The sequence below is a fragment of the Leuciscus leuciscus genome (genome assembly GCF_965113295.1).
Source record: "Leuciscus leuciscus genome assembly, chromosome: 25".
In the NCBI taxonomy this organism is placed as follows: domain Eukaryota; kingdom Metazoa; phylum Chordata; class Actinopteri; order Cypriniformes; family Leuciscidae; genus Leuciscus; species Leuciscus leuciscus.
Window position 1 is genome coordinate 32,102,417 of NC_138724.1, and position 26,551 is coordinate 32,128,967.

Sequence of the window (26,551 nt, forward strand, 5' to 3'; positions counted from 1 at the left end):
GACACACTATTCACTTCATTCTTATGAAAGGATTTGCATGGGTTAAAACAGCTGTACTCAAGTAACACGCAGTAAGTGACCTCATCTGAAAGCGATCGTGGTCTTCAGCGCTCTGGACAACTCATTCCCTGTTTCTCTCAGACCCTGAGACTGTGACCAACATCATCCAGCTTTTCTATGAGCTCTTTCATTCAGCAGACTCGAGAATAAAGCATCCGAGAAACAGTGTGTCCTGACCAATGATCATTATCCTGTACAGGACTTTTAGTCCCCGTGAACTGGAAGTTGCAAACGACTTTTCTCCAGTGTTGTGACGTATTTCCAAGTGAAAGGGAATATTGAACAGAGGGTTTTACTCTAGCGCTCCTCCTCTCCATCTCTGCTCATAGCAGACTAACGGTTTGAGGGGAATTACACCTTTCTCTTTTGTGTTTACAGTAGATTACATTGAGTTTACACACATTAACATGCAAAGCGAACACAATCCTAATGTAGAGTCACTTCACACAATTCACATAATATTGAATTTCATATTTAAATGGATATGGTGATATATTTTTTTTTCAAAACTGAAATTATTTATTTGTAAAAAGAACATGTTCTTTATTAATTTATCAACCACAACAGAAATATGCATTATATCAAGAAATATATCATCCTACATATTATATGCTTTATACTGTATTTGCATGACACATCTTTTTATTAAATCCTGAGGTCAAAGGGCAGATGATTTTATATGACAGCAGCTTGAATGGCTCATATGGATGTTAACAGCAGCACTCATTGATTTGAACTGTATTAACTGTATGTGTGCAGATCTAATATCTGGCCTCGGGCACCAACACTAACCAGACGAACACTGAGTCCTGATGCAGCAGAATTAGTTTCAGAGAATGAAGCGGAACTAAAGATGCATCTGGTGTTCGTTAAAGTCTTCAGCCTCACAGATGAACTAATTAACACTTTTCTCTTTTGTGCTATTAGAGATTTATTCATTCTTAAAATGTTCATTATACACAAAATGTAGAATTTCAAAATATATGATCAGAGGCCACACTGTAAGAAAAATAATAATAATTGAAAAACTAAAAAGGTATTGGTAATATTTTGCAAGGACTGTAATTCTACAACACAATAGAAGAATGTCAGTGAAATAGACCAAACTAAATAAAAATTAGTCAAATTTATTCACTCTCTTTGTTGAACACAGATTTGTGGATCATAAGTTATCAGACACGCTGCTCTTTAACAGCACTCGACATTAATAACTCTAGACTTTACATTTACAGATATTACACATCTAATCCAGTTCGACTGCGATGAAGGAAGCAAACACGGCGCGAGCGTCACTACGGGAAGCAGAACGTGTCAAACTTCACCTCTGTTTCTGCTGTCACGTGTTAAAGACACACTTTAGAGAGGAACTGAAAGCGAAAGCAATACAGTCCGAGGAGAGAAAAATCACGGAAAGAAAACAGTTCAGGTACGTAATAATAATAAGTGTTTGGAGATGTGGCTTTACAGACGGCAATGCGATTTGTTAATCTCCTGATTTAGGTAATTACATTTTCTCAATAAATCATAAAAATATCTTTAAAAAGAAATAGGCGTCAAACACGAGATTAACTTTCTAGTTCTACATCTGTGATGCGGAAGCGCTGAAGAGGAGGACAGGTAAGCGAACAACATTATGAAATATTTCATTTCAGAGAGAATTACTCACTGGCTCAAAGATTCATCGCTGAAATAATGTACAACGGGCTTAAAGGCACACATTAAGACAAATGTACCTTTTACTATTGCAAAATGCAGAAAAAAATATTGAACATTCATGGAGCAACAGATTTTGTGTGAAAATAAATCATAAAAGTGGTTCATTTTGTTTAAAAATATTATAAATGAGGCAGCAAGGTTGGTCTTTTATCCCACAGACACAGGAAAAAACAGCTGGAGGCAAAATACACACAGTAGCATTACAAATGCAAATACAACTACTTTGGCTAAAATAATGTTTTTAATAATGTCTTTTGATAAATAAATTTCATGTTCAATAAATATACTGTCATTAAAATATGTTAATAACAATATATAAAAAAAATACAGAAACTATAAATTATTATAAATATTCTGAAAGCATTGAAGGAGATCCCATAACAATTTAATATATGATATTTACCATCTGAATCTAATCATGTCATGTCCACAACTGGAAAAGTCAGTCATTTATATATGATATTTATTGTCATGTTTATTATTGTGCTTTTGCCCCACATACCATACTTTTACATGTTCTGCTGTTATTAATTATTTATTTTTTATTGCTTTAATTACCTTGAACAAAATTGAAAACCATTAAGACCTTTGTCTCAATATATACAAATTAATTTGATCAATTCTCGTTTGCTCCAACTTTAAAAAAAAACATCAAATATTAGATGAAATTAGTGCAGAATCAGCGTTGCGCTGCTGCTCGCGATCGTGTCACAGATCAGCCAAATTTCCATGTGCATCTTGAAGAGCGATGTTTAGGAAAGTGCTGCGGCAAGTTTTTGTGCATCTAGTGAATCAGAGAAGAATAAAGTCAAAGGCGCCTTTAGACCCGTTGTACCCTACATCTGACAAAATATACCAGTACCATACCAATTGGATACCAATTGAGTCTAGGCTACTTTTAATCAAAGATGATGGAATTACTTTATTAGAAATCTTGTAAAAGGTAAACAAATTTTTGGATTTTAACAACTTAACAGCATTTGTTCACACTATCGTGAGGTGTACGAGTTATGTCTGACAATAAAGAATAGTGAAAACTTAATAACGAAGTACAGAACTAAATATTTGGCATCCATTTGTGATTGTGAATTTTATTTGAAATGACCTCACTCCACTGTAGAATTGGAATTACAGGAAATGGAATTTGTGGAATTCAGAGAAATGTTATAGGTAATGCATTTTGAAAAATAAAATGTTCTTCCACCTGGGTCTATACATTTATCAAATAGCCTATTAAATAGCCTGTTAAATGTATGGTAAAAATGCCAGATTTTAGGTTTTACAGATTTTACTTAAATTTACAGTAAAAAAAAAAAAAAAAAACTTATTTCATTAATTGATATAATGTTAATTTGCCAACCTATTGAAGTACTAATTTCTGTTTTGTACCTTTGTAATACACTGACAACCACCAATCACAGTGGTGATGAGAGTCACATGATAAAAGCCCATCACAAACTGCTTTTCCACAAGCTGAGAAGGTTAATATTATATAGAAGATGTACAGTGTCATTCACACAAACACTAAACACCATCATTCTAACACACATGACATTATAAAATGGATTAAACATTAATTGAACAACATTAGATGTAACATAAAAACCCGAATTTACATAAAACTAAGAAGAAACTGATATTTCAATGAAAATACATCAAATGTGAAGTGTCACGCAGGGAATTATGGGAATGTCATTTTACAGTTTTTCACTTTTTAAATGTAAGGTTAGATTTATTACAGTTATTCACCATATATAGTACGGAAACTTTCTGTTAACCAATTAACTTTTTTTTTTTTTTAGCATTTTTATACTCTATATTTTTTCAGTCTTTTACTATTAAAATCACAATAATTGTTTTGTTTAAAAGCAGCCAACCAAACAGTTCTGTCTGTAAGGCCTATAAAACCTTCTAACTTTTGTTTACTTTCAGACAAGCTTTTATTAATCCTTTCTTCAAACTTTGTCTTGACCTGTTTAAAAAAATGTTTTTACATAGGCCTTATTTTAGTTTTATGATTTTTTTTTGTGATTGTGATTCTGCATCCTTAAATTCAAACTACAATTGGAATTATGCATCCTGTTTGCCACCTCAATTAAAATTTAGCAACTGAAAGTCATTTTTAATGATTTTCCTAATGTTGCAGTAGTATGGTTTATACTGGTAGTCAGTGACTTAAAATAAGTGTTCATGATCAGTAACTGGTGTGTGTTTGTGTGTTAAGAATGGCTACAGTGGGAGTGAACGTGATTGAAACAGCGGCTCTAGGGAGACCCTTCCAGCTGGGGATGCTGTATGACTGCAGGAAAGATGCTCTGATACCAGGTACAAAAAACATCTTAGGTTACAAATGTAAAAGAGGTTCCTTAAGAAGGGGAACGAAACACTATGACTAACAAGATGCTATGGGGAACGCTTCAGTGTGACTGATGTCTGAAGCGACAATTGTATTGGATAATAACCCAATAACCCAACTGCATTTATAACCCGAGACGTTCCCTTTGAATTGGAACTTGCACTACATCTATGGGGAACAAATACCTACTCCCTAAATGCAGTGCCCTCAGTGACTAAGCACTAAAAAAGCTGACTTTCCTGACCTCACTGTCAGAGTCAGATTCCCCAAAGGTACACACCATCAAGCTGTCAGTGACACTATTCCCTACAGCCACTGACCAACCTGCGTTTCCTAAACGAGGAAACAAAAAAAACTTTCCTAAACGAGGAAACAAAAAAAAGTTTCCTAAACGAGGAAAGTCCTTGCAGGGCCAGGTGGTAGGACTCGGCCCAAGGGCAGATCTCAGAGGCTTGGAATCATTTACATACTGAAAGATTCCTTTAAGGGAATATGGCCAGGATTGCAAAGAGACCTGGTCTGTCACTTCAGGGGGATTTAAAGCATCAACCCCTAGATTCACCAGATTCACCATCAGCCTGGTCAGCCTACAACCTGTCTGCCTAAGCAGAATCTCTAGATTCAGCACTCTCACAGGGTCCTCCAATGAGAAGGTATTGCAACAGGCATTAACCACTTCACAACAGATTCCAGAGACAGAAGTGCTAGAAAGCATAGACTTAGCATATCGACCCTCCATGCGAAGGGAGTAACTCTGAAACTCTGCTCTGACTTGCAGAGGAGAACTCTACATGATCAGCCTCTAGAACAAGGGAAGAACTGACCAACTCACTGTAGTAAGTTTATCAAGAAGTTTATCAAGAAGTTTATCCTTCAACTTTAAATAATTATGTTGTTAAAGGAGGCCCTAGCAGACCTACCATTAACTATCCCCAGGGGCATATCAACTCAGCATACCAACCCTCTCAAACGAGGGGGGTCACTACACAGGCTCGGCCCAAAAAACAGTTCATCCAGGAGGCTGAAAGCCCATCACTAGACAATACCTTTAAGATACTTTCGTAGGCTAAGTTTGGTACTCCCTCCAGTGACAACAACATTCTATGGGGATTGATATTGTTTTAGAATATGCCTATTATAGAGATAGGTTATATTATTGGCAAAGAATAAAGAGTTGTGATTAGCTTGCTAAGTTAACCATTTCTTGTATTTTGCTTGTTCACTCTAGCTAGACTACAGTTTTCCATAGCAAACTAAAATATCCCCTTTCCTTTACCTCAAGAAAACGTAGCTAAAGGTAAACAGGTAATTAAAAACAACTTACAATTTCACTCTGTATCACGACACTTACCAATCTTCCTTTCACCATTAGCGTGTGTATCGGTGTGTGTGGGCGGGAGGGTGCATAGCGAGTTCAACTTCAGACCAAACTAGAGTAACGACGAGACGAGATGAATCCTCCAGTTACTTGCAGCGCTCCAGTCTGCAATGATCTGAAAGCTGCCACAGTTCACACCAATGCAACGAGATGGTGCGGTGCATCATCTTGATAGCACAACGACTCTTTGTACTTCTGTCCAACTTCCGACTTTTCGGCTATTTTTTGTAGCTGGATACATATCATTTGTTGCGTCTAAATATGAATGAGGATACGGTTATTGATAAATCGAATTGTTATTGTTGTTCTTATCATTTAGGGGGGCTTAGGAACATTTTGGGGTAGCTTCAGCCCATTAAAATAGGCCTAACGACATCCCTGACTCCCTCACAGCCTAACAACTTGATACTGCAGATTGTGCGGAGCCCAAAGGAGCAAAGTACTCTACGTAATGACCCTCTAATTGAGGGAACTACTAGCTAATACACTAGAATTAACCTATCAGGCAGGCTTACAGAGAGCCTTGTTACTTGATACAAAAGAACTGTATACACTGAATTCTAAGGAGTACTTAGTATAAGGCCCTTCTCAGGAAAGGGCAGTGTCAACCATGTTCAACCTAAGAGAGCTCAGCTGGAAAAGGGGGACTCTGATTGGCGGAGGACTCAACAGGATGACTTGCACAAGAGGAGGCCTAACTACGTATTATACTAGAGACAGCCCTACCAAGAACAGAGTTCTCAGAGAATCATGCCACTGGACAAAGCTATCCAGGCGGAGGTCAGGGATTGCAGAATTCGTCAGGAAGACTCTCTAAATGAGAGGCGGTAATACTACGTCATACTAAGGCTGCGTAATGAGGAGGCTCACAGAGAGCCATGCGACTCCATATTGCCAACATTAAGAGAGCAGAGGCCTTCAGCAAAGAGAGCTAGACCATTCAAATTCACAATACCAGTGGTTAGCTCAAGGGAGTGGAGGCGTCAACAAACAACTCTCTTGTCTAAAAGCAGCCAAGGTTTGTTTTAAGAAAGAGCTCTAGTTGTGAAGGCCTTTACTGGATAATTCCAGGGTCCGAAATGAACTTTTTGGCTCACCTGCCACGGGGACTGGTAGATGAAAAAATCCACCAGCCAAGCATATTTTTTACCGGCCAAAATAATAAACAGCCTTTTTTTGTCACATATACATTCATTTCAGTACATTTAATTGAGATAATAAGGTATTATGTTGAATACAAACATAAAAAATTGTCCAGAGCAAAATTTGTAATGTAGCCTATAATAAAAAAAAATCTATATATTGATAAAAATTAGAGAAATATATGAAATATTAATATCATTGGGGTGAAATAAAAAATGTTTTGTCAGTTTTGTTACCTGACTCATGTGGAAGGGAAGGCAGAACGTACTCGGTTACTTATGTATCCTCGGTTCCCTGAGAGATGCATTGCAAACGCTATGGGAAAACTCCTTTTCTCGAGAAAAGAATGGCCATGGTGTGTAAAGTAGAAGCAGCCTGGCCAGCGGCGGAGTATGCACGATCCGCGAGTGCTGAAGACGTTCTGCACGGCTTAGATGGGTGCGCGGCCTTTGCTCTCCAACTGCCAGCAGTGGGAGGACATCCTTTTTATCCACTAGCCCTCTGGTCCTGTCTTTGGTCGTGAGCCCAAGTTGGGCCTGTTCCCCCGGCAGTTTGGGCGTGGACCTGGGCCGGCGGTGTATGAATGTTTTAAAGGCTGCACACCACGCCTTCACCTCCTTACACTTATCGACCACCGCCTCAATGGATGTGTCAAAGTTCAGAAGGCGAAACCAGTGCATCAGGGAGAAAGCCCTTCTCTGTGTCCCGATGCTAGCCAAGTTCCCCCACTGATGTCTGTCTGTGGCCACCATTGCTGCCATCAATCTGCCAATCACGGCAGCGGTCTGTTTACAGACCCAGAGAGCGAGATCTGTGTTGCGGCGCAGCTCAGCCATCGCATCAGGGGAAAGACCCTGACCCTGGTCCAGGTCCCTCAGCAGATCGGCTTGCTATGCTTGCAGCACATATGGGCGGCAGTGGCTCAGTGGTTCATGTAGATTGTCTACAAACCGAAAGGTTGGTGGTTCAATCCCCGGTTCCACCTGACCAAGTGTCGAGGTGTCCATGAGCAAGACACCTAACCCCAGCTGCTCCCGACGAGCTGGATGGCGCCTTGCATGGCTGACACCGCCGTCGGTGTGTGAATGGGAGAGTGAATGGGTGAATGTGAGGCTATGTAAAGCGCTTTGGTGGCCATAGGTCTGTGAAAGCGCTATATAAATGCAGTCCATTTACCATTTACCATATGCTATTTAAGCGATGTTGTCCCTAGGGTCTTAGATCAGGATCGGAGTCTTCAGTGACGATGTTTCCTCCTTTGAGAGATAGCTCACAAGCGTCTCTTCAATGCGAGGCATCGACACATATCAGCGCTCATGCATCCCCTCGACATTTGCATAATTAGAATGCCGAAATTGATGGATCCAAGCTAAATACGGTTTCTTCCATGCTCTCTCATTCCCCATAGGGTCTTGTCAGACGCAGTGCGAGTTCCCATTTAGAAAGGGAACACAAATACTACGGTTTACTTACAATTACCCATCCTGTCACACGCTGATAAATAATGATTGTATGGATGACTCTAATCTGTGATGCTGTACCCAGTTTCTTTTTGCTCTGAGTATGGTAGGCCAAAAGGTTTGTAGATGATGTCATTTGCAGCAGTAAATAAATGCATCATATTGTGAACAAAATGAAAGATTATCAAGTAATAAGACTTCCTCATATGTTTTTCTACCAATTATGTAGACTCATATTTCAAAGGAGGTTGATCATGCATTCTCCAGTGTCTATTGGTAGGGAAAGTGACCCTAATAAGTGTCACAGTGTCTGGTTTGTGTATTCCTGGGTAACCACTAGAGGTCCTCTTCCCCCACGGTGTCATCCACTCATAACTACATTTCCCATCATCCTGTTCTGTCCCTCATTGATTCATTGCACACAGCTGTCTCCCGTCACCTTGTCAGTATCTGTGTGTATATATTCCTGTTTGTTCCAATGTTTGTCATGGAGTCCTTGTTTTATGTCAATGCACTTCCAGAGGTCTGTTTGTTCCCTGTTCTTGTTTTGTTTCTTGGATTGCTTTTATGGTTTTGACCCTTGCCTGGACTGGATACAATTGTGGATTACCCAATAAATATTACTGCACTTGGATCTGTCTTACTTTGGATCTGTCGTGACAGAAGGACTCCATCACAAGAAAGATCCAGCAGTATGGGTTCCCGTATCCATCCTCCAACTACGAAGAGGGAGAGGAGACAGCAGAGGCAAGAACCGTCATCCGGTGAGTCAGAACCTCGGATGACGCTGTTTGAGTGCTTCGCGCTGTGGGCTCGGAAGACTGAGGAGACCATGAGCCCCCTGAGCCCCCTTCGAGCAGCACAGCAAACGCCTGGTCAGCCAACACCCCCCTCCGTGAACAATCTTTTGAGGGAACCCATCTGGCCAGGTTTTGTGGGACCCGTGGAGGCCGCAGGGGACGAGGTGGTCGAGATGAATCCCGACACCATTCTCCACTCTGGCCACTCTTCGACCCTGGGCCGGTGATGTCCAGCCCAGAGCTCCTTCCGCCGTTGATTCCGTTCAGCCCCGAACCTGCACCTCACCATCAAAAATGGCAGAGGAGGTAGGAAGACTTCCTGCCTCCCTAATGACCTTGGGACCGTCCCCGAGCCCGCTGTCGTCCCGGAGGCCGTGCCCAAGCAGCCCGCTGTCATCCCGGAAGCCGTCTCCGAGCAGCCCACTGTTGTCCCGGAGGCCGTGCCCGAACAGCCCGCTGTCATCCCGGAGGCCGTACCCGTGCAGCCCGCTGTCGTCCCGGAGGCCGTCCCAAAATGGCCCACTGTCATCCCGGAGGTCGTGCCCGTGCAGCCCGATGTCGTCCCGGAAGTCGCCCCAGAACTGCCCACCATCAGTCCTGCCCGTCTTCCCGTTTTACGCATTGGCTGTGCTGCATGCTTGGAGGAAGCATGTCGCTCTGAAGGCCGTGCCCGAGCAGCCCGCTGTCGTCCCGGAGGTCGTCCCAGAGCTGCCCACCATCAATCCTGCCACGGCCAAGAGGGCTGTCTTCCTTTTTTATGCTATGATTGTTCTGCGTGCGTGGAGGAAGCACATGAGCTCTGCCGATCCAGAGACTGTTCACGTCACATCTGCCAATTCAGTGTCCCCGGACAAGATGTCGGCTGAGTCTGTGTATCCGGACAAGATGGCCGCCGCCGAGCCGGTGTCTGTTCCTCTTCCTGAGCCGGTGTCTCTTCCTGTTCCTGAGCCGGTGTCTGTTCCTGAGCCTCCGCCATGGCCGCCCGAGGAGTCGTCCCTGCCGTGGCCGCCCTAAGGGTCGTCTCCACCATGGCCACCTGAGGGAAAGTCACCGCCCTGGCCACTGGATGGACTGACGTTTCTGCCCTGGCCGTCTGCACAGCCTGCTTCGCCCTGGCCGCCCGAGGATAAGTCTCCACCCTGGCCGCCCGATGGACTGTCGTCTCCGCCCTGGCCACCCGATCGACTGTCGTCTTCGCCCTGGCCGGCCGATGGGTCGTCGTCTTCGCCCTGGCCGCCCGATGGGTCGTCTGCTTCGCCCTGGCCGCCCGATGGGTCGTCTGCTTTGCCCTGGCCGCCCGATGGGTCGTCTGCTTTGCCCTGGCCGCCCGATGGGTCGTCTGCTTCGCCCTGGCCGCCCGATGGACTGTCTGCTTCTCCCTGGCCGCCCGATGGACTGTCTGTTTCGCCCTGGCCGCCGGCTAAGCCATCACCCCCTGTTCCTGTTCCCCTCCATGGACCTGGCCCCCCATCCCTCCCCCTAATCCTCCACCGTTCTACCTCCCTCCTGGACTCTTGTTTTGTTTTTTTGTGTGTCTTGGAGCGTCTGGTAGCCGTTCCGTAGAGGGGGGGTTATGTCACAGTGTCTGGTTTGTGTATTCCTGGGTAACCACTAGAGGTCCTCTTCCCCCACGGTGTCAATAACTACATTTCCCATCATCCTGTTCTGTCACTCATTGATTCATTGCACACAGCTGTCTCCCGTCACCTGTCAGTATCTGTGTGTATATATTCCTGTTTGTTTCAATGTTTGTCACGGAGTCCTTGTTTTATGTCAATGCACTTCCGGAGGTCTGTTTGTTCCCTGTTCTTGTTTTGTTTCTTGGATTGTTTTTATGGTTTTACCCTTGCCTGGACTGAATACGATTGTGGATTACCCAATAAATATCACTGCACTTGGATCTGTCTTTCTCGTGTGTGTGTCGTGACAATAAGCATGTACCAAATAAGCAAACTTGTTATTTTATTTTGAAATGTAAAAAAAAATCAGAAAGCTTTTTTTTTTTTCTTTTTTTTTACAACAGATGCACATAGCCCTACAGTGGGAGTATTTAATCAATATTGTGTTTATAGACATAAATAATGACTCGACTGTATTAAACACTTTATACTTTTGCAGGAATCACACTGTGGGATCAAGAAAAGCTACAGCAGAGTCTACGCGTCCGTCCCCAAATTAACACACAATTCAAAGTCACAGCTTCAGACTCTATTAAGGACAAATCAAGCTTACTGAACATTGACGGCTCTCTGAAACTGAGTGTTTTAGGTGGACTCATCAATGTCACTGGAGCAGCCAAATATCTCAACGACACCAAGAAGTCTTTCAAACAACAAAGACTGTCGCTACATTATCATTCAACCAGCAGGTTTGAAGAACTGACCATGAACCACTTGGCACCTGAAAATATAGTTCATCACGAGGTGTTTGATAATGACGCAGCGACACACGTGGTGACAGCAGTGCTGTATGGAGCAGACGCCTGCTTTGTGTTTGATAGAGAAGTTTCATCAGATGAGGAAATAAAGACAGTAGAAGGAGAAGCAAAAGTGGCCTTTGAGAAGCTCAAATTAATTTCAGTAGACGTAAACGTTAATCTGAAGATGAATGACTCTCAGAAGAAAGCAGTCCAAAAATTCACATGCACGTTTTATGGTGACTTCCAGCTACCATCTAACCCGACCTCTTTTGAAGATGCGTTGATGGTTTACACTGATCTTCCAAACCTGCTGGGAGAAAAGAAAGAGCTGGCGGTTCCTCTGAGAGTTTGGCTTTTTCCTCTGGACAAACTTCTCTCAAAAGCTTCCAAGCTTCAGAGAGACATCAGCATGGATCTAATCATGGCGATTGAATCAGTGATGGAGAGTTTAAATGCAACTGAGATGAAATGCAGTGATCTTCTGGAAGACTCGCCTGCCTCGACTTTTGCTGAATTCCATGATAAAATCCTGCAAATGAAGCAAAACTGCGACATGTACAAACTGAGACTCATGAAGAAACTCGGCTCTCTGCTGCCAAACATCCGTGGAGACGTGATGAAGGAAACTGACCTGAATGATCTTCTACAAGAAAATGATCAATCTCCATTCAGAGGACAAGACCTGGCAGAATGGCTGAAAGAGAGAGAAAGAGAGTCTGATGTCATTAAACTAATGCTCAGACAGCTGAAGGATGCTGGTGCACAGGTAGAAGACAACATAGATCTGATTTCGATGGATCTGGAGGTTGGAAATGTGGTCTGTTACACATTCACATCACTGAACTGCTCAGACGTACTCCTACCTAAACAAAAGGCCTATTTGAATCCTTTAACAAATGTAGAAACTGATGAGAACAGCCCTGATCCAGAGCAGAAGTCTTGGCTCACTCCTGAGATTCAAAAGACACTGAGGAGCAACCTGAAGATATTTAAGAACTTGATTGATTCAAAAGACCGTAAATCAGCCAAATTCATTGTGTCCTCCAAGGAAATGAAGAATAATCCAGGTTCCTGCATTCTGCTGTATGAAAGTGAATGTGATGAAGCTGTTTGCTTTATTCCTCCATCCAAACCAGCCTGTCCAATCACTGAAGAGATCAAAGATAATAGTGTGGTTCTGAAGGTTCCTCCATCATGTCCTGCTACAGTAGAGCTCAGAATACTGTACAAACCAAAGGAAGAGACAGACTGGTCGTATAAACCTGTGGATAAAAACACAGTTACTCTGACTGATCTGAGGGCAGGAACTGAGTATGAGATCAAATTTGCAGCGCTGGGGAAACTCGACTACACCGTATACAGTGATGTCATCAGCGTCACCACAGAGGTATGATGATCATTCATCAAAAACAAAATGTATAGCTTTGTGAGAATAGTAATAGATTACTTCTCATCTTGGATATAATTTGCCTCATTTTGTTAATGAGTATCAAATGCTTCTTTCAGGGAAGGAACAGGTCTATTATGGGTGAGTAATTTTTGAAGTTATTTTATATTATTTCAGTAGTGATTCACTCTAAAATCAAAAAATGCATTGCTATTATTAATCACATTGGCGAAAAAATAATTCAGCTCTCTGGCCTTCTTTATTGTGCTGTAATAAATGTCTCTACCCAGTATTTATACAATTGTGGTGTTAAATGTCATCATGGGCAATTAAGTTCAGTTAGTTCAAACAACTGAATATGATTAATCTCTGGTTCAGTCAACAAGCAACATTGACACCATTAATCTCCGATCACGAATACAACTATACAAACCACAATAAACATTATTCTGCATCAAGCACAACGAATGAAGAATCTAATGATTGAAACCAGGGATACACCATCATTAATCAACATCAAAGTCAAAGTCCTTTTTTAACACTTGTCTTTGCAGACTTGTGTCTGAAAGTGTTATTATACTTTCAGAACAGTGAGTAAAGGGTTTCATATTTTAAAAAAATTTCATTGCTGCAAATTCACCCCAAAGACTTGCATTGTAAGGGTTTACTGTACGAACATTTTGATGTGAATGCTTGACCAATGCAATGTAAACTTGCAAATAATGTGTGTTCTTGTGTCAGTAACAAACCTCAGAACACAATGGGTGGTAAAGTTTCCTTCAGATGTTTGTGCCATTAAAAGGCATCAGTTTAACAAACTAACTTGATTTACCAACAAAGATTTTCTTCAATATGTTGTTCCACCATTACAGTAATTGAGTTAAAGGAGACCACTGACTGTAGAAGAGTGTTGCTACACTTCAGAAACCAAAACAATTAATGAAATAAAGCTAGCTTAGATGGAAGTGTTTGTGTTCATGCACTTGAATATATTATTATATTTATATATATCCTCTCATAGAGCCATGAGAATATCCTCTCATTAAACCATGTGAATGTTGATTTAAAAACCTTAAAACCTTTAAACTTTAAATGATTGTACACCACTAGAGCTAAATACTAATAAAAAATTTTTTGTTTAAGAATATTGTGGCTTGATGAATCAAGGGTCGACCAGCTACTTGAACGCAGTTCTGCAAACCCTCTTCATGATGCAGGAATACAGGGAAGGTGTAATGAGGTAAAGAAATAACTCTCACTTGTTTTATATGGTTGTGACTACATCAAATACATCAAACATGTAATATAATGTTTAGACTGGAGAGAAGAGATGATTCCTCTGATGGAGACTTCATTGAAGAGCTGAAGTCACTGTTTAATAAATTAGACAAAGAGTATTATCCAGTTTCAACAGTCGCGATCTCAAAGAGCCTTGGCATCACAGACGGTTGGTCCCCAAATACCCTTTTTGTAAGTTCTGGCAGATAATAAATTCTGTTTAGCCATTTTAATATATGTTTGTTATATGCTTCCTTCCCCCCCCCAAAACAACAACAACAAAAAAAACAGTTTATAAACACGAAGATGCAGCAACATATCTAGAGTTGATTCTGAGCAAGACTCCTGAACTCTCTGAGGTGAATTTAAGTTTCTTCATGTTCATTCTGTCACTTTGACTGCCAAATGTTTGCAATGATTTCTTATTATGATTATTTAAGTTACTGGATGGCATTAACTAACTGTGCATGCATAAGTTTCTAATTCACTTTGCACAAAGACATTTATTTGACCAACAGGAGATGTGAATGCCTGAATACACATGGTCTTAGTGAATTTGTTTGAGAACCTTGAGTACTTGACATGACAATGACATGCAGAGATTAAACATTGACTGTTTCATTGCAACCATTTGTTCTGAAATAAAACTATGAAATGTGTGGCAAACGTCTAATATGAAGAATAGCCAGATTCAGATAATGATCTTTTTAAAACCTATGTGATGTTATAATTAATATGGCTATAAAACCACTAGATTTTGCAAATGTTGACATGGCAATAAAATAATCTAAAGGTTAATAATAATGTCTTGTTTTGACACCCTGTAGATTTTTAAGGTCAAAGTGAAGAAAACTGGTACATGCAATTCATGCAAAAGAATGATACCAGAACAGAGTGATTTTTTCACAGTGAGAATCAGCCTCACATCAAGACATGTGGTAAGTAGATACTGCTGGTCAGTTCTGATTTTTTTCTGAATTATTTTAATATTCCTCTTGCAAGTATATGAGGACTGATTTTTCGAAAATGGTCTCAGAACATCTTTAGACCGAGTTGGCTAAAAGTTATACATTTTCATTAGTTTGCCTGTTCGTGGTCTCCTTTATTTCACGGGGTCATATACACTGATATATCTGCCATAGTTCATTGAGCCATTTTTAGTTTCACTCCTACAGCATTCATCAGGGGCTGTATACACACTAAAAGTAGCTTGTAAACCCAGGATAGCTTAGAATCCTCCTGAAGACCTGTCCCAGAGGCGAGGCGAGCGAGACGAGTTCACAGAGGAAGCAGTTGTTTCCGGACAGCCTGTTTTAACTGTTGTACAACTTGGTAACACTTTATTTTGATAGTCCGTTTGTTGAGACTTTACTAGTTATTAGTAGCCATTCAGTAGCTTGTCAACAGTGCATCAGTTGACATTCAACAACACTGTTTCAACTGACAAGTAACATACGTTCAACTGACTGCCTATAGACTATAAGGGACAATTCAAGTGTTAATCTACAGATTTTACGAAAAAGTGCCTGTTGACTGTCAATATTATTTTGCAACAGGTTATTAACCAATTGGCGACTAACTTTCTGTAGATTGAGTACCAACAACTCAAGATCAATCTGTCAGTTAAAAGTCAACAGTCATGTCAGCATATGAAGTATATGATACTGTATATCCTACTCAAGGGGTCTCATGTGCATCAAATTAATAATTATTTTAGCTGATTTAAAAATGTTTGAACCATTTGTAGATAATCTGTTGATAGTCAACTAAAGATTACATGTAGTTGCTTATTTGTTGCTTGTCAACAAATAAATTGTTTATGATCAGTAGACTATTAATAGACATTCTCAACTAAGCGTTAGTAGATATATTTTAGGACTATCTAATTAAAGTGAAAAAGAGTTTATATCAGTAAAAAGTCTATAACCTATCAACAGAATAATATATTGTTTATGATCAGTTGACTATTAATAGACATTATCCACTAAGTGTTAGTAGATATCTTTTAGGACTATCTAATTACAGTGAAAGACAGTTGATATCAGTAGAAAGTCTATAACCTATCAACAGATTGCATACCTAACTTGACTGAAGTAGAACAAACACTATGGGCCAGCACATCAGAGAGAAAAAAAATCACTTTTATTAAATAAAAAATAATACAACCCATTATTTACTAGGATATCACAATCACATCTAAACCATCTGATTATGTGAAAAAAAATATATTGAGCATTAAATTAGAAAACTCTCAATAGTCTACATCATTTCAAATGCCCGAGGCCAAGATCAAAAGTTATAAACAACAAATAACAATAATTATTAATTAAAACATTTAGCCTTTCATGACAGTAAGTTTTACAGAAAATCGCATTTATTAAATGCAGTTTAACGTTATAACAGTTACTCGTTTAAGAAATAATCTCTGTTCCTGCTGCAAACTTGCTTCGAAGGATTAACAGACAAGACTATAGTTTAAACCCTTAACAATACCTTCTTTAATCGTTTAACCATTTTGTAACATTTAGTTTATTTAACGTTACGGTGAGACACAAAAGGCGTTTTCTCCTATAGAACCATAATACACCAAAACACAATATAAATCAAGCCCCTCCTTGAACTGCCACCTTATCGTGGTGGGGGGGTTTGAGTACCCGAACGACTCTAGGAGCTATGTTGTCTGGGGCTATATGCCCCTGGTAGGGTCTCCCAAGGCAAACAGGTCCTAGGTGACGGGTCAGACTAAGAGCGGTTCAAAAACTCTTATGATGCCAACAAAATTGAGGACCGTGACGTCGCCTGGCATGGCGCAGCCGGGGCCCCACCCTGGAGCCAGGCCCGGGGTTGGGGCTCGTATGCGAGCGCCTGGTGGTCGGGCCTCCCCCCATGGGGTCCGGCCGGGCTCAGCCCGAAGGAGCGACGTGGGGCCACCCTCCCGTGGACCCACCACCTGCAGGAGGGACCGTAAGGGGCCAGTGCAAAGTGGATCGGGCGGCAGTCGAAGGCGGGGGCCTAGACAACCCGATCCCTGGACGCGGAATCTAGCTCTAGGGACATGGAACGTCACCTCTCTGGCGGGGAAGGAGCCTGAGATTGTGCGTGAGGTTCAGAGATTCCGACTAGAGATAGTTGGGATCACCTCTACGCACAGCTTGGGCTCTGGAACCACACTCCTCGAGAGAGGATGGACTCTTCACCACTCTGGAGTTGCCCATGGTGAGAGGCGGCAGGCTGGTGTGGGTTTGCTTATAGCCCCCCAGCTCAGCCGCCATGTGTTGGAGTTCACCCCGGTGAACGAGAGGGTCGCTTCCGTCCGGCGCCTCAGGAGGGGGAAGCAGTGCCCTACCAACGCTGTTTACAGTGGAGGTGGGCAGCTGTTGACCTCGACTGGGGATATCACCGGACGGTGGAAGGAATACTTCGAGGATCTCCTCAATCCCGCCGTCACGTCTTCCATTGAGGAAGCAGAGGCTGAGGACTTGGAGGCAGACTCGTCCATCACCCAAGCTGAAGTCACCGAGGTAGTCAAGAAACTCCTCGGTGGCAAGGCACCGGGGGTGGATGAGATCCGCCCTGAGTACCTCAAGTCTCTGGATGTTGTGGGGCTGTCTTGGCTGACACGCCTCTGCAGCATCGCGTGGCGGTAGGGGACAGTACCTTTGGACTGGCAGACCGGGGTGGTGGTCCCTCTTTTTAAGAAGGGGGACCGGAGGGTGTGCTCCAACTATAGGGGGATCACACTTCTCAGCCTCCCCGGGAAAGTCTATTCCAGGGTACTGGAGAGGAGAATCCGGCCGATAGTAGAACCTCAGATTCAGGAGGAACAGTGTGGTTTTCGTCCTGGTCGTGGAACACTGGACCAGCTCTATACCCTCTACAGGGTGCTGGAGGGTTCATGGGAGTTTGCCCAACCAATCCACATGTGCTTTGTTGATTTGGAGAAGGCATTCGACTGTGTCCCTCGCGGCATCTTGTGGAGGGTGCTCTGGGAGTATGGGGTTCGGGGCCCTTTGCTAAGGGCTACCCGGTCCCTGTACGACCGGAGCAGGAGCTTGGTTCGCATTGCCGGCAATAAGTCAGACTTGTTCCCGGTGCATGTTGGACTCCGGCAGGGCTGCCCTTTGTCGCCGGTTCTGTTCATAACTTTTATGGACAGAATTTCTAGGCGCAGCCAGGGGCCGGAGGGGGTCAGGTTTGGGGACCACACAATTTCATCTCTGCTCTTTGCGGATGATGTTGTCGTGTTGGCCCCATCAGACCAGGACCTTCAGCATGCACTGGGACGGTTTGCAGCCGAGTGTGAAGCGGCTGGGATGAGAATCAGCACCTCCAAATCCGAGGCCATGGTTCTCAGTCGGAAAAGGGTGGTTTGCCCGCTTCAGGTTGGTGGAGAGTTCCTGCCTCAAGTGGAGGAGTTCAAGTATCTTGGGGTCTTGTTCACGAGTGAGGGAAGGATGGAACGGGAGATTGACAGACGGATCGGTGCAGCTTCTGCAGTAATGCGGTCGCTGTACAGGTCTGTTGTGGTGAAGAAGGAGCTGAGCCGTAAGTCGAAGCTCTCGATTTACCGGTCAATCTACGTTCCTACTCTCACCTATGGTCATGAGCTGTGGGTTATGACCGAAAGGACAAGATCCCGTATACAGGCGGCCGAAATGAGCTTTCTCCGCAGGGTGGCTGGGCAATCCCTTAGAGATAGGGTGAGAAGCTCAGTCACTCGGGAGGAGCTCAGAGTAGAGCCGCTGCTCCTCCACATCGAGAGGGGCCAGCTGAGGTGGCTCGGGCATCTTTTCCGGATGCCTCCTGGACGCCTTCCCGGGAAGGTGTTCCGGGCATGTCCCACCGGGAGGAGACCCCGGGGTAGACCTAGGACACGCTGGAGGGACTATGTCTCCCGGCTGGCCTGGGAACGCCTCGGTGTCCCCCCGGAAGAGCTGGAGGAAGTGTCTAGGGAGAGGGAAGTCTGGGCATCCCTGCTTAGACTGCTGCCCCCGCGACCCGGCTCCGGATAAGCGGAAGAAGATGGATGGATGGATGGATGGATGGATGGACAATATAAATTAACAAAATACATATTTTTTATTAGCTAACGTAACGTTAGATGTAATCCAACTCTTTATAATCCATACGCAAGCAAGAAACAGATCCAAATTCAGCCCTTCATCCACATCCAGCGGTCTCCATCTCCATTCTCAGCAGCGACCATAAATGTCAAATCCCGCGCTCGTGATGAATTTAAATTCAAAAATTGCGCCCTCAAGAAGCGTTATGTTTTACGGCAGTGATATCAAACGCTCATTGGCTCTCGCCTGCTTCGTCACAGATTGCAGCATGCCGTGTTTCAGTTGAAACAACATTGAAATGCAGAAGCGCGCGCGCCGTCTTCACGCAGAGGGAAGCTGGGTTAACATTTTCATGGATTAATAACTTAAATTCTGCTCTGTCCCTTATACAAAACTATTATATACTGCCAGAGAGGACTTCAACACATCGTCATTTGAGCGACTTTTGGTACCGATTTACATTTTCGCAATAAATTATTATGATTACACATCTGTTGTTTTTCTTCATAATTTTAGCCTGCACAGTTTTAAGAAATGGTTATGGGTAGGTTTAGGGGCAGGAGTAGGATTAATGTTAGTGGCTCAAAATATATTTTAATGCTATTAATAAAACTGGCATTACCCTACACATCTCTGTCCATAAAGTGTTTTATTCTTTTTATATTCTGTATAAAATGAGTAATTTATATTTAGGTTTGGGAGTAGGGTTAAGGGAACTTACATTTATCTATAAAACAGTATAAGGGAAATGATACAGATATCTTTGATTCGTAAGGCAAGGCAAGGCAAGTTTATTTATATAGCACATTTCATACACAATGGCAATTCAAAGTGCTTTACATAGAAGAAATTAAAATAATAAAAAGAAATAAGAATAATTAAAACAGTTTAGAAAAATAAAATAAAATACAGTACAGTACAAACAGTCGGACGAACAGTGGCACAGTGCTCATTCAGTAAATGCATAGCTAAACAGAAGTGTTTTGAGTCTGGATTTGAATGTGACCACTGTAGGAGCACATCTGATCTCTTCTGGAAGCTGGTTCCAGCATAATAGCTAAAAGCAGACTCACCATGTTTAGAGTGAACCCTTGGTATTTCTAGCTGATATGATCCTAATGATCTGAGTGATCTGTTGGGTTTATATTCAGTGAGCATATCTGCAATGTATTGAGGTCCTAGGCCATTGAATGATTTATATACCAGTAATAATACTTTAAAATCAATCCTAAATGTAACTGGGAGCCAGTGTAAAGACCTGAGGACTGGTGTGATATGTTCATATTTTCTGGTTCTGCTCAGAATCCTAGTGGCAGCGTTCTGTATGAGCTGCAACTGTCTTATGGTCTTTTTGGGAAGGCCAGTGAGGAGTCCATTACAATAATCCCCCCTGCTGGTGATGAAAGCATGCACAAGTTTCTCTAAGTCTTGTCTGGAAACAAAGCATCTAATTCTTGCAATATTTTTCAGATGATAGTATGCTGATTTAGTTATTGCTTTGACATGACTACTGAAACTAAGGTCTGACTCTAGTGTCACACCAAGATTCCTGACTTGATGTTTAGTTGTTTGACCCCTAGAGTGAAGGTATGCGTTCACCTTGAGAACTTCATCTTTGTTTCCAAACGCAATAACTTCAGTTTTGTCTTTGTTTAATTGAAGAAAGTTTTGACACATCCAACTGTTGACTTCGTCAATGCATCGGCACAAGGAGTCAATGGGGCTGTAATCATTAGGCGATAGGGCTAAGTACAGCTGTGTGTCGTCTGCATAGCTGTGGTAAGCAATGTGGTTATTTCTCATTATTTGGCTCATTGGGAGCATATACAGGTTGAACAGGAGTGGTGCAAGAATTGAGCCTTGAGGGACTCCGCATGTCATGGATGTCCACTCAGACTTATGGTCTCCTATACTCACATAATAACCTCTTCCATCTAAGTATGACCTGAACCATTTTAGGACTATCCCAGAAAGCCCCACCCAGTTTTCCAGCCTGTCAAGAAGTATGTTATGATCGACAGTGTCAAATGCAGCACTGAGGTCGAGTAGTACCAGCACTGATAATTTTCCTGAATCAGTATTTAAGCGAATACCGTTTATTATCTTTATGAGCGCTGTCTCTGTGCTGTGATGCAGTCAGAAACCAGATTGAAAATTGTCAAAGTATCCATTCGAGCTTAAGAATTTGTTCAGCTGATTGAAGACAACTTTTTCAATGATCTTGCCTATGAAAGGAAGATTTGAGATCGGTCTATAGTTGCTTAATATGGTCTTATCCAGATTGCTCTTTTTCAGGAGGGGCTTGACAACTGCAGTTTTCAGGGAGTTTGGAAAACTCCCAGAAAGAAGTGAGGCATTTACCACTTCTAGGAGATCTGCTTCTAAACTGTTTAGCACACTTTTGAGAAAAGATGTGGGAAGTGTGTCAAGAGCGCATGTTGATGTTTTAAGGTGTTGTACGGTTTCTTCCAAAATTTTGCCATCAATTTCTTTGAAGTCAGACATAGTAACTACTTTCTCAGGTGGTCTGATCTGTCTGACCTCAGTGCAACTCAAGGATGTGCTGATCACCTTTCTGATATTATTGATTTTCTCAGCGAAGAAAGAAGCAAACTCACTGCACTTGTTGTCTGAGAGCATTTCACTGGGAATCTGGCTTGGGGGGGGTTTGTCAGTCTCTCTACAGTAGCAAAAAGAGTGCGTGTGTTGTTTAAATTGCTGTTTATAATATTTGAGAAGAAAGTCTGTCTAGCTTTGCCTAGTTCCATATTGAAAGCAGGCTGTCTTTGTAGATGTTATAATGGACTACAAGTTTTGTCTTCCGCCACATGCGCTCTGCTTTTCTGCATTGTCTTTTCATATTTCAGAATCAGAATCAGAATCAGAAAGAGCTTTATTGCCAAGTATGCTTGCGCATACGAGGAATTTGTCTTGGTGACAGTAGCTTCCAGTACACATACAATATAAAGTGACAAGACAAGTGACAAGTAACATAGGTATAAATAAAAAAATAGAAAAAATAAAATAAAAATAAAAGATTATAAATTATAAATAAAGTTATAAGGTGCTATAATGAAATGTCTGAGGGAAGTATTGCACATGTTTGTTCCACAGTAGGGGAACATTTAAGTGTTCATGAGGTAGATGGCCTGGGGAAAGAAACTTTTCCTGTGTCTGGTTGTTTTTGTGCTCGGTGCTCTGTAGCGTCGACCAGACGGTTACAGTTCAAACAGAAAGTGTGCTGGGTGTGACGGGTCCAGAGTGATTTTGCGAGCCCTTTTACTCACTCTGGATGAGTGCAGTACTTTGAGTGTGGGAAGGGTAGTGCCAATGATTCGCTCAGCAGTCCGAACTATCCGCTGTAGTCTACGGAGGTCGGTTTTGGTAGCAGAGCCGAACCAGACGGTGATGGAAGTGCAGAGGATGGACTGGATGACAGCTGAGTAGAACTGTACGAGCAGCTCCTGTGGCAGGTTGAATTTCCTCAGCTGACGCAGGAAGTACAGTCTCTGTTGGGCTTTCTTCACAATAGAGTCTATGTGAGTGTCCCACTTCAGATCCTGAGAGATGGTGGTGCCCAGGAACCTGAATGACTCTACTGCAGTCACAGTGCTGTCCATGATGGTGAGTGAAGGGAGTGCAGGGGGGTTTCTCCTGAAGTCCACGATCATCTCCACTGTTTTGAGCGTGTTCAGCTCCAGGTTGTTATAACTGCACCAAAGAGCCAGCTGCTCCAACTCCTGTCTGTACGCAGACTCGTCACCGTTCCGGATGAGTCCGATAACAGTAGTGTCGTCCGCAAACTTCAGGAGCTTGACAGAGGTGTCTTTAGAGGTGCAGTCATTTGTGTACAGGGAGAAGAGCAGTGGTGAGAGAACACATCCCTGTGGAGCACCGGTGCTGATGGTGCGGCTGTCGGACGTGATTTTGCCCATTCTGACTAGCTGTTGTCTGTCTGTCAGAAAGCTGGTGATCCATTGACAGATGGAGCTAGGGACAGAGAGCTGGGTCAGTTTGGTCTGGAGCAGTGATGGGACGATGGTGTTGAAGGCAGAACTAAAGTCCACGAACAGAATCCTTGCATAGGTCCCTGGTTTGTCCAGATGTTGTAGGGTGTAATGCAGTCCCATATTGACCACATCATCCACAGACCGGTTTGCTCTGTAGGCAAACTGCAGGGGGTCCAGCAAGGGTCCAGTGATGTCCTTCAGATATGCTAACACCAGTCTTTCGAATGACTTCATGGCCACAGATGTTAAGGCAACAGGTCTGTAGTCATTGAGTCCTGTGATCTTTGGTTTCTTCGGGATTGGGATGATGGTGGAGCGTTTAAAGCAGAAAGGGACTTTGCACTGCTCCAGTGATCTGTTGAAGATCATTGAGAAGATAGAGGCCAGCTGGTCAGCGCAGGTATTCAGACAGGCTGCCGAAACACCGTCTGGGCCTGGTGCTTTCCTTCTCTTCTGTTTCCTGAAGATCTGACGCACATTATCCTCACTGATCTGAAGTGCAGGGGGGGAGGGGAGGGGGATGGCTGGAGGTGTTGATGGCTGTGTAGAGAGATGGTCAGGGCGGGTATGGGGTGTCTGATCGGGGGTCTCAAATCTACAGTAAAAGACATTCAGCTCGTTCGCAAGATGCTTGTTGCTGTCGATGCTGGGGGATGGTGTCTTGTAGTTGGTAATGTCTTTCAGGCCTTTCCACACTGATGCAGGGTCGTTGGAGGAAAACTGGTTTTCCAGCTTTTTGGCATAGCTCTTCTTAGCCACTTCAATCTCCTTTGTCAATGTGTTCCTGGCCTGATTATACAAGATCCTATCCCCACTCCTGTAGGCATCTTCTTTGACCTGACGAAGCTGTCTGAGTTTTGGTGTGAACCATGGTTTATCATTGTTGAATGATAAGTAAGTCCTGGTAGGGATGCATAAATCCTCACAGAAACTGATGTATGATGTTACAGTCTCTGTGAGCTCGTCCAGATCGCTGGCAGCAGCTTCAAAAACACTCCAGTCAGTGCATTCAAAACAGGCTTGTAAGACCTGCTCTGTGTCGTTGGTCCATCTCTTTACAGTCCTTATTACTGGCTTAGCAGTTTTAAGTTTTTGCCTGTAAGTTGGTAGAAGATGAACCAGGCAGTGATCGGAAAGTCCTAGAGCTGCTCTGGCGACGGAGCGATATGCATCCTTTGTTGTGGTGTAGCAATGGTCCAAAATATTATTGTCTCTGGTGGGGCATGTAATGTGCTGTTTGAATTTAGGCAGTTCACGTGTGAGTTTTGCCTGATTAAAGTCTCCGAGAATGATAAGAACAGAGTCCGGGTGTTGTTGTTCTGTTTCTGTGATCAGATCAGCCAGCTGTTGCAGCGCCGTACTCACGTGTGCTTGCGGTGGAATGTAAACACTGATGAGAACGAGCGAGGAAAACTCCCGCGGCGAGTAGAACGGCTTACAGTTAATGAAAAGCACTTCCACATCAGGACAGCACATCTTCCTTAACACAGTTACATCAGTACACCACCTTCTGTTGATGTAAAAGCATGTCCCACCACCGCGCGTTTTCCCCGTTGACTCCATATCGCGATCCGCCCTGAACAGCTGAAAGTCCGGTAGATGTAACGCGCTGTCCGGAATGGCTTCGTTCAGCCAGGTTTCCGTGAAACACAGAGCAGCAGAGTTGGTAAAGTCCTTGTTTTTGCGTGAGAGCAGAAGTAGTTCGTCCATTTTGTTAGGGAGAGAGCGGACATTCGCCAGATGGATGCTAGGCAGCGCCGTTCTGAATCCGCGCTGCCTGAGCTTAACGAGTGTGCCGGCTCGCTTCCCACGCCTGCGCGTCTTATACTGTTTCCACAGTGCAGCGGCGCAACCGACGACAATGTTCCGCAAAACGCCAGAAGAATCAAAAACTGGTTGGTGATCAGTTGGTGTGCACTGCCGAATGTTCAGCAGTTCGTCCCTGGTATAACTGATAGCGAATGACAAACATAAAACAGGACAAACTAACAAAAACAGTGTAACAACTGGAGAGCTCAACACCGAGGCAGCCATCCGCGGCGCCATCTTGGAACTGCTGTTGCACTGCTGTTGCGTTTCTCCAAGGTGCTTTTTGTCTGCCACTCTTCTTCCTGACTTTAACAGGAGCAATATCATCAATTATATTTTTAACTTTTGAGTTAAAAGAATCAAGGAGAAAATCAACAGAGTCAGCAGATATGCTTGGTGTTAAGGATATAGCCTTCATAAATAGTACACTAGTGTTCTCATTTAAGCATCTCTTCTTGACAGACACAGATCTAGCTTCAGTGGCAGGAGAGATCAATATATCAAAGAAAATACAGAAATGATCAGACAGTGCTACATCCTTAATAACAATCGATGAAACGTTTAGACCCTTACTGATAAGTAAATCTAGAGTGTGTCCATGATTGTGTGTGGGTCCATGTACATGCTGAGTCAGATCAAAAGTTTTTAAAACAGTTTTGATTTCTTTTGCCATATTGTTTTCTGCATTATCTATGTGAATGTTAAAATCTCCAGCAATGGCAAAACAGTCAAACTCTGAGGTAATTGTTGATAACAGTTCTGTAAAGTCCTCAGCAAAGGCTGGAGAATATTTTGGAGGCCTGTAAATAATGATAAGTAAAATGCGAGGAGCACCTTTTAACACAGTACCCAGACACTGACCCCCTGAAATGCTTTCCAGAAATTTCGAATCAGGAGGTCGAGATGATCATCAAAAGGATGAAATCCACCACCTGTTTCCTCGACCCTTTTCCTACTGCTCTTGTCAAAGCAAACTCCGTTATTCTAAGCCCTCTCATTACCACTGCAATAAACCAGTCCATCCTGTCCGGCATTGTTCCATCTGCACTTAAAACCGCCATAATCAGACCACTTCTGAAAAAACCCACTTTTGCTCCTGATATATTATCAAACTATAGGCCAATTTCAAATCTTCCGTTCATTTCAAAAGTCTTGGAAAAAGTTGTTGCAACTCATCTCCAGGACCACCTAAAAAACAACCAACTATTCGAAAAGTTCCAATCTGGTTTTCGCGCAGCTCATAGTACAGAAACAGCGCTCGTCAGAGTCACAAATGACCTACGAATGGCAGCTGATGCTGGCTCACCTTCCCTTCTCATACTGCTTGACCTGTCCTCTGCTTTCGACACTGTGGACCATGGCATTCTACTAGACCGGCTGCATCAAACCACTGGACTTACTGAAATTGCCTTGGACTGGTTCAATTCATATCTGACGGACAGAAAAGAGTACATTTCGCTTGGAAAATCAAGGTCCCGGGAACATACAGTTACCTGCGGAGTACCTCAGGGGTCGGTTCTTGGACCCATTCTCTTTATCACTTATATTCTGCCACTCGGACATGTCATCAGCCGCCATGGAGTGTCTTTTCACTGCTATGCCGACGACACTCAACTGTACATGAAATCTGATCCACAACCAACTGCAGCACCGCCAACATCATCTCCGTTTT

At 43.0% G+C, this 26,551-nt stretch overlaps 1 protein-coding gene and 1 long non-coding RNA gene across 2 annotated transcripts in view; one reads left to right on the top strand and one right to left on the bottom strand.

The window, feature by feature from the left end:
- The window catches only part of LOC309491201 (stonustoxin subunit beta-like), a 141,544-nt gene that overhangs the window by 108,746 nt on the left and 6,247 nt on the right, over positions 1–26,551 (top strand). The window contains exons 2-8 of the mRNA XM_082160651.1: positions 4,001–4,101; positions 11,032–12,719; positions 12,839–12,860; positions 13,863–13,959; positions 14,036–14,166; positions 14,289–14,356; positions 14,825–14,935. Of these exons, the coding sequence (XP_082016777.1) occupies positions 4,002–4,101; positions 11,032–12,719; positions 12,839–12,860; positions 13,863–13,959; positions 14,036–14,166; positions 14,289–14,356; positions 14,825–14,935 (2,217 nt within the window). The 5' untranslated portion in view covers position 4,001. The remainder of the gene's footprint in view (positions 1–4,000; positions 4,102–11,031; positions 12,720–12,838; positions 12,861–13,862; positions 13,960–14,035; positions 14,167–14,288; positions 14,357–14,824; positions 14,936–26,551) is intronic.
- LOC309491306 overlaps positions 1–26,551 on the bottom strand; it is a 227,879-nt gene that overhangs the window by 93,333 nt on the left and 107,995 nt on the right. The gene's annotated exons all lie outside the window — the stretch shown is intronic.